This window comes from Oryctolagus cuniculus, chromosome 13 (assembly GCF_051225735.1).
Source record: "Oryctolagus cuniculus isolate XC-2025 breed Fujian yellow rabbit chromosome 13, ASM5122573v1, whole genome shotgun sequence".
NCBI lineage: Eukaryota > Metazoa > Chordata > Mammalia > Lagomorpha > Leporidae > Oryctolagus > Oryctolagus cuniculus.
The window spans coordinates 91,922,996-91,935,996 of record NC_142879.1 but is presented as its reverse complement, the minus strand read 5'-3'; the positions used below and the strand labels follow the sequence as shown (position 1 = coordinate 91,935,996).

Sequence of the window (13,001 nt, the reverse complement as noted above, 5' to 3'; positions counted from 1 at the left end):
CTGCAGATTAAGCAATCAACTTTTTCCCCATTAACCTATATATATCAGCCTTTATTTTGACTTAGGTCAGTCTCAGAAAAGATGGCTGTGTAGTCTAGGATCCTAATTTGTTGATGAATAGTGAATGCTTTACAACTATTTATAACAAAAACAGGATTCCCTTATCCTTCATGTTTTCCTTTAATAGGATATAAGGTCACAAGATTGTATGAAGCACTAATATGGAACAATGAAGTAGTTGTTTCTACTAATTAATTGCCTTCAGGCACAATAGCTAGAGTGCAGTTGCATTATACAGATTCACATGCTTGTTTGGTTTAGAACATTTGTGGTGTTTGATCTCTCTGATGTCTTAGGAAAATTGAAGGATTGTTTTTCTCTAGACCTGTAAGAACTTAGTTCCATACATGTGAAATGAAAGCATATTGGTAAGGGGACTTTTTCTTTTTTAAGATTTTATTTATTTGAAAATCAGAAATACAGAAAGAGAAGGGGAGAGAGAGAGAGAGAGAGAGAGAGAGAGAGAGAACTCTACCATCCATTGGTTTACTCCCCAAATAGGTACAATGGCCAGGGTTGGGCCAGGCCAAACCCAGGAACCAGGAGCTTCTTCCATATCTCCCATGTGGATATAGGGGTCCGAGTACTTGATCCATCTTCTGCTGCTTTCCTAGGTGCATTAACAGGAAGCTGGATTGGAAGTGAAGCCCCTTGGTCCTGAACCAGCACCTATATGGGATGTCAGTACTGCAGATGGAGGCTTAACCTTCTCTGCCACAGTGCCAGCTCCTATGGGACTTTTTAAAATGCCACAAGACATCCCTTTATAAAATTGTCATACAGAAATATGTTAAGCAATTAGACATTCAAAAATTGGTTGTAGTACCTAATAGCTGTTGAGCTGCTTCAAAATAAAGAGAGGTTTCCTGTACATTCCTGTATAAATGTTAGAAAATGTCATTGAATTATTAGGTACTTTGAAATCTACCCTGTAAATCAAAAGTTTAATAAGAAACAGTTTTCATTCAACTCATTGGAATGTAAGTTTTCCAGAAAGTTCTCATCCCATGAGTCCCTCTACCAGAGAATACCCAAGTTGAGATATTTCGTTGACACAGCTGTGGAGCAGTGGATCTGAACTGGGATAGAGGCATACTCTGGTTGACTCCAATTGACCTACTTGAGTGTACATCTGAACGGAACTTCAGGAGACTCAGAAGCTCAAAAGGTCGTATCTGTGGAAGAGGAACTTATTCAAAAGAAAGCGGAGAAATCCATGACTTGACTTTGTGAAAGCTTTGCATTAAAAAACAAAATCAAGTGTGCATCCAAGATGACTGAGTAATGAGTAGCCTCACTAATGTCAGTCACAGTAACAGTCACAGTAACTAGAACAAAGGAGCATGTCATTCTCAGGGCAATGAAATTCCTGTGGAGAAGTGACAGAACACAGACTCCTTGAGGCAGTTAGGGGAGAGAACAGATACACCACTGTCATCAGTGACTGCCACCGGACATCCCTTGTATCTGTGTGACTGACTTCTGGTTGGGAAACACTGTCTTGCTGGGATAAGATAGGAAGAAGATGCTGTGGCTCCCACTGTGAGCAGCCCTAGCTATGGGAGAATTTCACAGTCTCCACTGACTTCAAGTCCAGTCCAGGGATCTGACTGGGATCTGAGTGACTAAGTTGCTCTGAAAAGGGAAGGCACATTGCCCCCTTCCATTTGCACAAGGGAAAAGCAGTGTTAGGAGGGAAATCTATAGCATTAAATGTCCATATTTTTTTAAAAAGGTCTCAAAACGTGTTCTAAGTATGCATCTTAAAAATTTAGAATATCAAGAACAAACCAGACATTAGCAGGAGGCAATAAATAAGAATCAGAGCAGAAATAATTGAAGTTGAAGCAAAAAACCAATATTAACTATTAACAAAAAGGTGTGTGTTTTTTTTTGAGTAGACAAATCTTTAGCCAAACTACCAAATTACAAAAAAAAAAAAAACTCAAGTAAATAACATTAGAGGTGAAAAAGTAGATGTTAAAGGTGATACCATTGAAATACAAAGGCTCATAAGAAACTACTTTGGGGCTGGTGTTGTGACACAGCAAGTTAATGTGTGGCCTGCAATGTTGGCACCCCATGAATAGCAGTATCAATCCTAACTGCTCTACTTCCAATCCAGGTTCTTGCTAATGCACTTGGGAAAGCAGTGGAAGGTGGCCCAGTTTATTGGGCCACTGTCACCCATATGTGAGACTTGGGTAGAGTTCCTGGCTCCTGGCCTCCACCTGGTCCTGTGTTGACTTTGGGGAACCATTTTTGGAGTGAAGCAGAAAATGGAAGATCTCTCCCTCTATGAGCAACTTTATGCTAACAAATTGGAATACCTCAAAGAAATGGGTTAATTCCCAGATACAGAAAGCCTAAAGAGATCCATAAGAAGCAGTGAAATTGAAAGATTAACCAAAAGTCTGCTATCAAGGAAAAGTACAAAACCTGATAGATTTACTATTGAATTCTGCAATACATTTAAAGTGAGACTAACTCCAGTACTTTTCAAACTATTCCAAAATATTGAACAGGATGGAGTTGCCAAACCCTTTTTGAGATCAGCATCATACTGATTCCAAAACTGAACAGAGACACAACATGAAAAGACTACTACAGACCTATTATCCTTGATGAATATAAATGCAAAAATTCTCGACAACATACTAGCAAAGTGAATCCAACACTACATCAAGAAGATTGTATGTCACAAATCAAGTGGGATTTTTCCTAGAAATGAACGAGTGGTTCAGCATTCACAAGTCAATAAACAAATAATATCACCAGAATGAACAAAAACCATTTAGTCATCACAGCGAAAGCATTTGATAAGATTCAGCATCCTTACATAAAAATGTAAGCTAGCTATAGATGCAACCATACCTAAAAATATTAAAGCTATATATGATAAATCAACTCTCAGTATATCATACTGAATGGGGAGAAGTTGAAAACTTTTCCCATCATATCTGGAACAAGACAAGTTTGAGTACTTTCACTCTTATTCAATATAGTGTTGGAAAAATTAGCAAGAGCAATTAGGAGAAAGGACATCATAATTAGAAAGGAATAAGTCAAAATATCCATATTTCCAAATGACTTGTACATGGGAAAACCTAAACAATCCACCAAAAAGCTGTTAGAACTGATCAAACAACTCAGTAAAGTTGAAGATACCAAAATCAAGATACATAAAACTAGCTTTTTTACATGCCAGTACTAGAACTCACTGAAAGATAAGTCAAGAAAGAAATCCCATGTACAATAACCAACCTCAAATAGTAGGAGTAAATTTAACCAAAATAGTTAATTAACATGAAAATTACAGAATGCTAATGAAAGAAGTTATCAAGGACACAAGAAAATGCAAAGATGGAAGAATTAATATCATTGAAATGGTTATACTGCCTAAAGCAATCTACAGATTTAATTTGGGGAATTTTACCAAATCTACATTGGATTTAATTCTGTCATTGGCATTTATGATGTAGTTTGAACATTTTTACAAATAGTTTGCTTTTTATTTTTATTTCAAGGATGAGTTCCTATCAATGGGTATAATTTCTCCAGTACAAAGATAATTGTAGCTGTCTGTGGATTGTTAATTTGGCATTGGATTCCTGTTTTCAGAGACATGCAAGCTGGCAGAGTTCATGATTCACAGTCGTGAGAGCAAAGGAGAGAGTTGTAGGTGCTGAGGTCAGGAGGAAGCTAGAAGCAATATTTGCATAGGGCCTAAGAAGCTATTGGGAATTACTTTTTCAAAAAAAGAAATCTGTTCAAAGGATTTGAGCGAAGAATTGACTGTGTGAGGAATTCTGATGTTACTAAAAAGAGGAAAATAGTTCAACACTGTAGAATTATACCAGCTCTAGATACAAGATACGCATTGCTCTGTGATACTTCAGTAGGTTGTTAAGTGTTGCAGATTTATCAGGACGGAGATAGAGAACTGAGTCTGTTGGCTAATACATTACTGATTGTGCAGGGAGATAACACCTTCTGTCTTACCTGATTTCAATAATTAATAAAAATGTGTACAATTGAGGAAAAGAAGGTGAAGTGATGTATGTGGTGATAGTACCTAAAGTACAGATGCTGCTTGTCATTTGATATGGTGATTCCTTGGTAATCCCATTGCTAAATTGAAAATGCAAGTCAATAAAGTGTGTAACACACTGGACTTCCTCAATATGCTAGCTTAGTGGCACGTTACACTCTAGAGTGTTCTTCATTTGTCCTTGTGTTTGTGTGGTTGACTGGGAGCTACAAAAAACTACTGCTGGCTAGCATCCTGAGAGAAAATAGTGTGGCATATTGCTAGCTCAGGAAAAGGTCAAAATTCAAAGTATGTGTCCTATGGAATGTTTATCACTTAATTGCCATCCTAAAGCTGAAAAATCGTAAGTGAAGCCATCACAAAAATCAGACCAGTTGTATGTATCTTTGAATGAAATATAACCATTATTTAACAATAAAGTGACTTATAAAATGGTAACACGCATATCTTATCAGGTAGATATGAAACACCTGCAGCAGCAACAGGATGACATTGAGAAAAGGCAATGTAAATCGGAGGCATCGCTGAGAGAGATGGCACAGTTTTACCTTAAGTTAAACAGCAAGATGCAGGATATAATGAACAAGTTAGATGAAATCATCAGAAAAGTATGTATGATATTTAGCATGTCAATAAGAATTCTAGAGCTAAGAGTTTCCAGATACAAATATCATAAGACCCTGCTTTATTTGAATGTGAAAATCTTGGCACAATTTTATCATTATGCACTTACTTCTTAAACTCTGATATCCACTCTATGTATTGTTATATTCTTTATTAAAATAATATTCACTGTTAAAAACTTGAGGAATATATATCATTTTTCACAGAAAATGCACATTTTTCTCAATATTTTCAGTGGTATCAATTGTCATGATAAAACAAGGCAGATTGAATCAGAGGATAAAATCTTGCAGAATTCTCAAAAAATACATTTCTTGTTTCACTTATGTGAATGGATACAGAACCTATGTTTATTGATCCTGTGTATTTCAGAATAAATTCTCAAAATACTTTATACTATGCTGAAATGCACATTTTAAAATATTTTGCAGTCTAATTGAAAACCGTGTTTATCATTCACATATATGTTATTTATACACATTATAAGTGTGTATAATGTATGTTATCTATACACATAATAAGTGTCTGTTTTTATGCATGGCATATTCATATCCTGTGTAGTCTATACTTCCAAAATTTAAAATTAAGAAAATTATTAATATCCTGCCATTGGAGTTTTAAAAACTGATTTATTGTGATATAGTGGTGCTTCATAAACTTCTTGGGATACGTGCAGCATGTATAAGGTATGAATTGAATTCACACATTTTACCTTTAAACTGACATCTCTTAAGCCTACTTTTTGCACAAATATTTTTATGACTGCTCATATATTTCACCTATGTAGACTTCAACCATTCAGATTAATAAAATTCAATATCCATAATAGGTTCCCAAAGTGGGATATCCATCACCATAATCAGTTTTTAAATATTTCAGTCACCATAAAGTAAAACTCTGTGTCACTTATGCATCACTCCTTCAGTCCTTTTTTCTTCCTTTTTCCTACAAAAAGGAAGTGTTTTTTCTCCAATGATTTGCCTGCTATGAACATTTCATATACATAGAGTCCTATACAGCATGTCGCCCTTTATGACTGGCTTTTTTCACTTAGTATACTAATTTCAGGATCCATCCATGGCATAACATTTATCAATACTTCTTTTTATTATTAAATAACATTTTATTATCTAACAGAGTATAAGTCTGCTGTACAAATTATCTGCTCATCAATGCATGGACATGTAGAATGTTTCCACTGCATGCTGCCATGGACATTCATTTCCAAGTTATTGTATGGACACATTCAATCATTTCATTGGATTTAATCAAACTTGGAGTTAATTGGGCCTGTTTTCTCATTTCTCCACCATTCTTTATGCTGTCCTGTCTTTGTTTCTGTTCACCTAAACATATTTATCCAGACCCAGCCCCAAATTTCCCTTTTGTCAATAAGCTTTTCCTTCTGTCACATTTTGACCTTACACTTTTCAATATTTGTCATCTAGTTTTTATGGAACAGCATAGACCTTACTTTTAAACTGCTTTTATTTTTATTCATGGGAAATAATCTTGTCTGAATATAAATTTTCCTCAGGGGATTTTAACTGACATGGATGCCACCTATCTTTGTGTTGATTGAACATATTTTAGCTTATCAATTGTTAGACTAAAAGTATAAACAATTTATATCATTTCAGAAATTTATTCTTTTTGAACATGTATTTATGTATTTGAAAGGAAAAATCAGATAGAGGGAGAAGCTGAAAGAAAAAGAGATTTCCTCCATCTGTTGTTCTAATCACCAACTTTCCACATTTGTTGGGGCTGGCCAGGTCAAAGCAAGGAGCATGGAACTCTATGCAGGTCTCTACGTGGGTGGCATAGACCTAAACACTTGGGCCATCCTCTGCTGTTTTCCCTGTCAGTTAGCAGTGAGCTGGGTCAGAAGAGGACCAGCAAGGGCTGGAATGCCAGCATCACAGAGGCAGCTTAGCCCACTGTGCCACAACACTGACCTGCTGAATTTTCTTCTTTGAGGCATTGACATAAGCATTATGAATAAAGCTTTAAGGTGAAGCTTTTAAAGTTTTTAAAGTTGTCCTTTAAGCAACAAATTATAAAATCAAAACACTTGATTGCTGTAGAGGAGAACTTATCTATCAAAAACTCAGTCTATACTCAGTAAGAAAAAAAAAAATTTAACTATTTTCTTTCATGAACTAGCCAGAACTGGGATTTATTGTTTCATAGCTCTTTTTTCTGCTGGCTACAGATTCACTAATAGATCCAAATGTATACTGTTATGCTATCTACAGAGTGCTTGTAAGGCAGCATAAGAATGAATTGATTTTGGAAACTTCATTTAGCCACTGATTCCAATATTTTCAGGTCTGTGCTTTGAGTCTGTGTCTTATGGTCTACAAAGTATGTGCTACTCAATCTAGGAATCCTGTTTACATTATCATTACCCAGGAAGTAGTGCAGAGAGTAAGTGGTCAGTAAATTATAAGGTGAAAAAACACTGGTGACTATTGAAAGCACTGACAATTTTATGCATTACTGGGGAAGTAGTCTGGCCTTCATCTTTCCCATTGGGAAAATAGCAGAAGATGGCCCAAGTGCTTTTAAATTGTGAAAGCAAGGGTTAAGTGTAATTTGTATAAAAGACCACTTTCATTTCATGCCACCTTTTTGAAATGTCAAAAATGTATCAAAATATGAAATGAGTAAGAACAATTCTTGACCAGATCATATTATTTTAGATATTGGACCAAGTGATGTCTGTTGGCAAGTCAACTTTGCAGTTACAGCATGAATGTTGCCATGAACAATATGCAAATGAAGAAGTGTTGTGATTTCCAGTAAAATTTTAATGGCAAAACCAGGTAGTGAGCAGTTTGTACCAGGTGCTGGTAACTTTTTTTTAATCCTTTGTTTTAGTTCCAGGTATCAGAAAATCTACACCAAGGAGTGGTAGAAAATGTAAAGAAGACACAAGATTATCTAGAACACTACAATTCAAGGTACTATGCAAACTAGCTTGAGTCCTTATAAAGCACAGTAGCCATGGACAACAAGAAACAGGCCATACTTTTCCAATTTTAAGAATTTACACAATATTGCCTTCTGATGCTTAGTCAGAAATTATGTGTATGCTTAGATTGATGGGTGAAAATATTTTCCATGTACATTGTAGGCTTCAGTCTGAAATTTTGGAAATGAAAGATATCGTCAAACTGCATGCTGGCAGTATTGAAGAGCTGCAGAAAAATCTGATAAGACCAAGTTCAGTAAGTCAGTCTCTTAACCTCTGTCACACTGAGAAGGTGTTTCTGTATCTCTGCTAGGAGATTGGGAAAATACTTTGCCTAATCAGACAAGTCTCATTGATAAGTATATTTTCTGTATTTATACAGATACTACTTGCTACTACCAGTGCAAATCTGCTAACCCTTATAGAAGGAATGGACTGAACTCATAAAATTGTTTAAGTAGTCAGATTACATTTTAAAATTCTAATTGTGTTACATTAGAAAACAATATTTTGTTTACAGTGGATTTTTTATATCCTTTCGTCAGTTGATGGACATTTCCATGATTTCTACCTTTGGTATACTGTGAGTAGTGTTGCAATGGTCATGGTTGTAGAAATGTCACATGGAGTCCCTAGTAATATTTACAGTACCTTTTGAAGTGTGAATAAAGTCAAGTGATGACATGGTGTGGAATTCTGAATCTCTTTGGTTAAAATCTAAACTCTTCATTGGGATTTAATAGTACATTTATTTGAGAGTGTAAGTTGTATTCCTTATCCAGAATGGATACTGGTTCATTATACATGCTTTTTCACCACAAGGAATGTTACATCTTTGGGTTCTTAAAAGCAAATAGTGTCATTGGTTATCTAGAAATGACTACTCTGGCATTATGGCCTTACAGAGTTTCATAATGCTCTGAACACTGCAGGTTCGGAACCAAACTTTTACCTGTTAGTCTACGTTCATCAGCCTTTATAAGGACTTAGTTCAATCTCATAAAAGATAGGTGTGTAATCCAGGATTCCAATTGATGGATAGTGAATACCATATAAAAATTTATCAAGTAAAACAGGATTACCCTGTCTTTCATGTCCTTCTTCATAAAAATTACTCTCACAAGATTACATATAAACACTTATATGGAAGAATGAGATTATGGATTTTACCAATTAGTTTCTTTAAGTGACAATAGAGTGCTGTTGCATTATGAAGGTATTTATGTCTACAGAACAAGAACATTTGTGTTGACCATTTTCATGAATTAGGAAACATTGAAACATTCTTTTACTCTAGACTTCCAGTAAATTAGTTCAAACTATGTCCATGACAGGGTGTTGATGATGGATTTTTGTGGGTAAGAATGCCAGATGTCCCTTTACCTTAATTGTCATACAGAAATATGAGAAGGAATTCAATGTTCAAAACTTTGTTGCAGTGCCAAATAGCTATGGAGTTTGTTAAAGATGAAGGATTTCTTATGAATTCTTGGAGGAATTAGTTAGGAATATGTCATAGAATTACTTGTCAGTTGGAAATCTTGGTATCAAGTGTTTAATAAGAGTTGGTTCTACCCACTCAATCAGTAGCCACTAAAGTTTTCCAGAATGCTCTCATTAAATGATTTTTCTAACCAGAGAATTAGGATCTTATATCATGAACACAAAATTGTAGTAACAAGCCCAAATAGGGTAGTGTGCAGAGTGCTTCCTTACTCCAGTTGATCTAGTTGAGTGTATATATGAAAAGACTTCAGAAGTGTTCTCTAGGATCATATCTCTATGGAAGAGGGAAATATTCAAAAGAAAGCAGAGAGAATCCATTATCTGGCTTGTGAAAGATTTGTAATGGAAAAGAAAAGTGAGATGATTTGTGGTGGTCAAGTTCCTAACAGTGAGGGTGTCCCCAAGATTAGAAAGCAACACAACTCTCAGAGACACATCCATAAGAATCAGGATAAAATGTAGAGGCTTAACTGTCTCCAAAGTAATCCACAGAAATAAGTCTTTATGGACATGTGGATAAGGATATGATTTCTGCAAAGTACGATAGAAAGAGGAGACTAAAGGCCGGCGCTGCAGCTCACTAGGCTAATCCTCCGCCTGTGGTGCCGGTACTCTGGGTTCTAGTCCCGGTTGGGGCGCCAGTTCTGTCCTGGTTGCTCCTCTTCCAGTCCAGCTCTCTGCTGTGGCCCAGGAGGGTAGTGGAGGATGGCCCAAGTGCTTGGGCCCTGCACCCACATGGGAGACCGGGAGGAAGTGCCTGGCTCCTGGCTGCGGCGCTGTGCACCGGCCATGGTGGCCATTTGGGGGGTGAACCAATGGAAGGAAGACCTTTCTCTCTGTCTCTCTCACTGTCTAACTCTGCCTGTCTGAAAGAAAGAAAGAAAGAAAGAAAGAAAGAAAGAAAGAAAGAAAGAAAGAAAGAAAGAAAGAAAGCGGGAGGGAGGGCGGGAGGAAGGAAGGAAGGAAGGAAGGAAGGAAGGAAGGAAGGAAGGAAGAGGAGACTAAAGCAAACTCAGTTAAGAGGACAGTAAGAGGACAGGGCTCAGAATATAGATAGGCAATCTAAGAATTGGGAGTTAACAAACTGAGAAAATTCTAGGGAATAGATGAGTAAATTCAAAGATTGTTGCATTTAATAGTGAAGTGACTATAGAATCTGTGAAGACAAAATAGAAGTATCAGGGAAATGAAATAATTTTAAACTCCAGGAAAGAAAATTCAGTCATACGTGATTATGGATAAATATTGAAATGCAGTAAATATAAATTTATGTACGTTAGAAATGCATTTGCTTATCTGCTTAAAAATAAACTTGCCTCAGGAAATAAATTTGGACCTGAGAGATACTTTACTTAAGACACTATGTCCCCTTGATGCTTTCAAATTATTAATTACACATATAGGCTAATATTAATAATGAATTCAATACTCCTAAAATAATAATTTTAATGTCTTTATCTTGCCATATTTAAGACCATGATGAATCCAACAGCAATGCTCAGACCTGAAAGGAGTATTTTGAAATAACTTTGAATTATGCGGGTTGCCTTGACAGTTCATAGAAGATTTCCAGATGAGCAAAAGCATAGATGCTGCACCACATAATACCTTTCTCTTGTAATTTTTTTATCTATTTTAGTTGGTATAATTTGTTATTCATATCCATTTTGTCTTCAACTGAAAGGCATTTCACTGTCAACTGATGTGTTCTTATAACCTCTCAACAATTTTATAATGGTCCATCCATTTTATTAAATTATTAATTATTTTAACCACTTTTTACAAGTAACTTGCTTACAATCTACACGTCATTGAACACTGTAGAAGTACACAAGTTCTAGTGTACCAACATACTGATTGCTCTGTGATACTTGTGAAGTGTTAGAAATTATGATTGTGAAAAATTGGGAGTGATTTTATGAAAATTTTATTTATTTGCAGTTTCTCCAAGATTTTTTTGATTGACTTTGACCACTTTTTACAGATAATTTGTTTATTACTTTTCATTTCAAGGCTCAATAGTATTATTTGGATATAATTTTCCAGTTCAAAAATATTATAGATTTCTGTGGTTCATTAATTTGGCATTGGATCCCCATTTTGATAGGAAAACCTGCAGGATTCATGAATCTCAGGGTATAAGTAGAGGAGAGGGTTGTAGGAGATAAAACAAGGATAAAGGTGGAGGCCAAGTTTGCCTGGGGCCTTAAGTGCCATTGCAATTTCATTCTTGTTTTGAAATAAGAATCTATTGGAAGGATTTGAGCAAAGAATTGACAATGTGTGAGTAACTCCAAAGTTACTAAAGAGAGGAAAATAGTTCAACACTGTAGATTCAAATGAAGTCTAATTCCAGCCACATACTCATTGCTCTATGATACTTCAATAGGTTAAATGTTACAAATGTATCGGGGAGAAACAGTGACTTGAAGCTGTTGGATGAATCAAATAATACTGATTGGGCAGGAAAATAACTGTTTCTGTGTTACCTGAGTTCAGTAATCATAAATGTATATACATAGAGAATATGAATATTAATATGATTTGCTGTAGGTGGTTATATTATGAAACTACAAATGCTCATTGGCATTTGATAGGGTGATACCTGTTAAATTGAAAATAAGTCAAAAATATATAATACACATAACTTCCTCAAAATTCTAGCTTAGCAGGTTGTTAACACTTAGAGTGCTGGTCATTGGCCCTTGCGATTGTGTGGCTGATTGGGAGCTGCAAATCACTACTGCTGGCTAGCATCCTGAGAGATATAGCATGGCATATTGCTAGCTCATACGTGTCCAATGGGATATTTATTACTTACACACCATCATAAAGATGACAACTCACAAATCAAAATCATCACAAAAACTCTACCAGTTGTGTATACCTTTGAGTGAAATATAAACCTTATTTGACAGTGAGGTGAATTATAAAATACTAACAGACATATATTATCAGGTAGATGTGAAACACCTGCAGCAGCAACATGATGAGCTTCAGCAAAGACAGTCTAAATCAGAAGCATCCCTGGAAGATATGGCGTGTTTTTACTATAAGTTGAACAATAAGACAAAGGATATAATGGACGAGTTAGGTGAAATCAACAGAAAAGTACGTATGATATTTGGCATGTCAGTAGGAAGTCTAGAGCTAGTTTAATATACAAGTGTTCTAAGATACAGATTATGGGTCGCACACCAGCACCCATAAGGGGTGCTGGTGCTGCAAGCGGAGGCCTAGCATACTATGCCACAATACTGGCCCCCCATGAATGACCCTTCCCCCATTAAATAGTACACAGAGAAACTTGTCTACAAACTGTTAAGTGGAAAAAATATTGTTGGCTCATGGAAATGGTGAAAGTGTTATTCAGGGCCTGGGGTGTATTCTTGCCTCCATCTCCCCAGTTGGATGCCACCTACTACTGTGTCTGCAGGAATTGAATACAACTTGTATAAGACACCATTTTCATTGTCATGCCACCTGACTGAAATGTCAAAATTTATTTGAATATGAAATCAATGATACTGTTTCTGGACCATTGTATTATTGTAGATATTGGGTCAGGTGAAGTTTGTTGCAACAAGTAAACACTGCAGTTACAGCATAAATGTACACATGAGCACTATGCAAATGTACAGGCATTACTGTAAATTTTAGATGCAAAACAAGTTAATGTAGGCTGGTTTTGTGGTGTAGTAGGTTAAGTTTCCATCTGCAATGCAGGTATCTCATGTGGGCACTGGTTCAAGTCAAGAGCTTGGGCCCCTGGTGCCTATGTGG

At 36.1% G+C, this 13,001-nt stretch overlaps 1 protein-coding gene across 1 annotated transcript in view; it reads left to right on the top strand.

Annotated features, from left to right (window-relative positions):
* The window catches only part of LOC149122749 (uncharacterized), an 83,578-nt gene that overhangs the window by 35,114 nt on the left and 35,463 nt on the right, over positions 1–13,001 (top strand). Inside the window, exons 8-11 of the mRNA XM_089311791.1 lie at positions 4,567–4,719; positions 7,619–7,701; positions 7,875–7,968; positions 12,177–12,329. Coding sequence (XP_089167917.1) covers positions 4,567–4,719; positions 7,619–7,701; positions 7,875–7,968; positions 12,177–12,329 — 483 coding nt within the window. The remainder of the gene's footprint in view (positions 1–4,566; positions 4,720–7,618; positions 7,702–7,874; positions 7,969–12,176; positions 12,330–13,001) is intronic.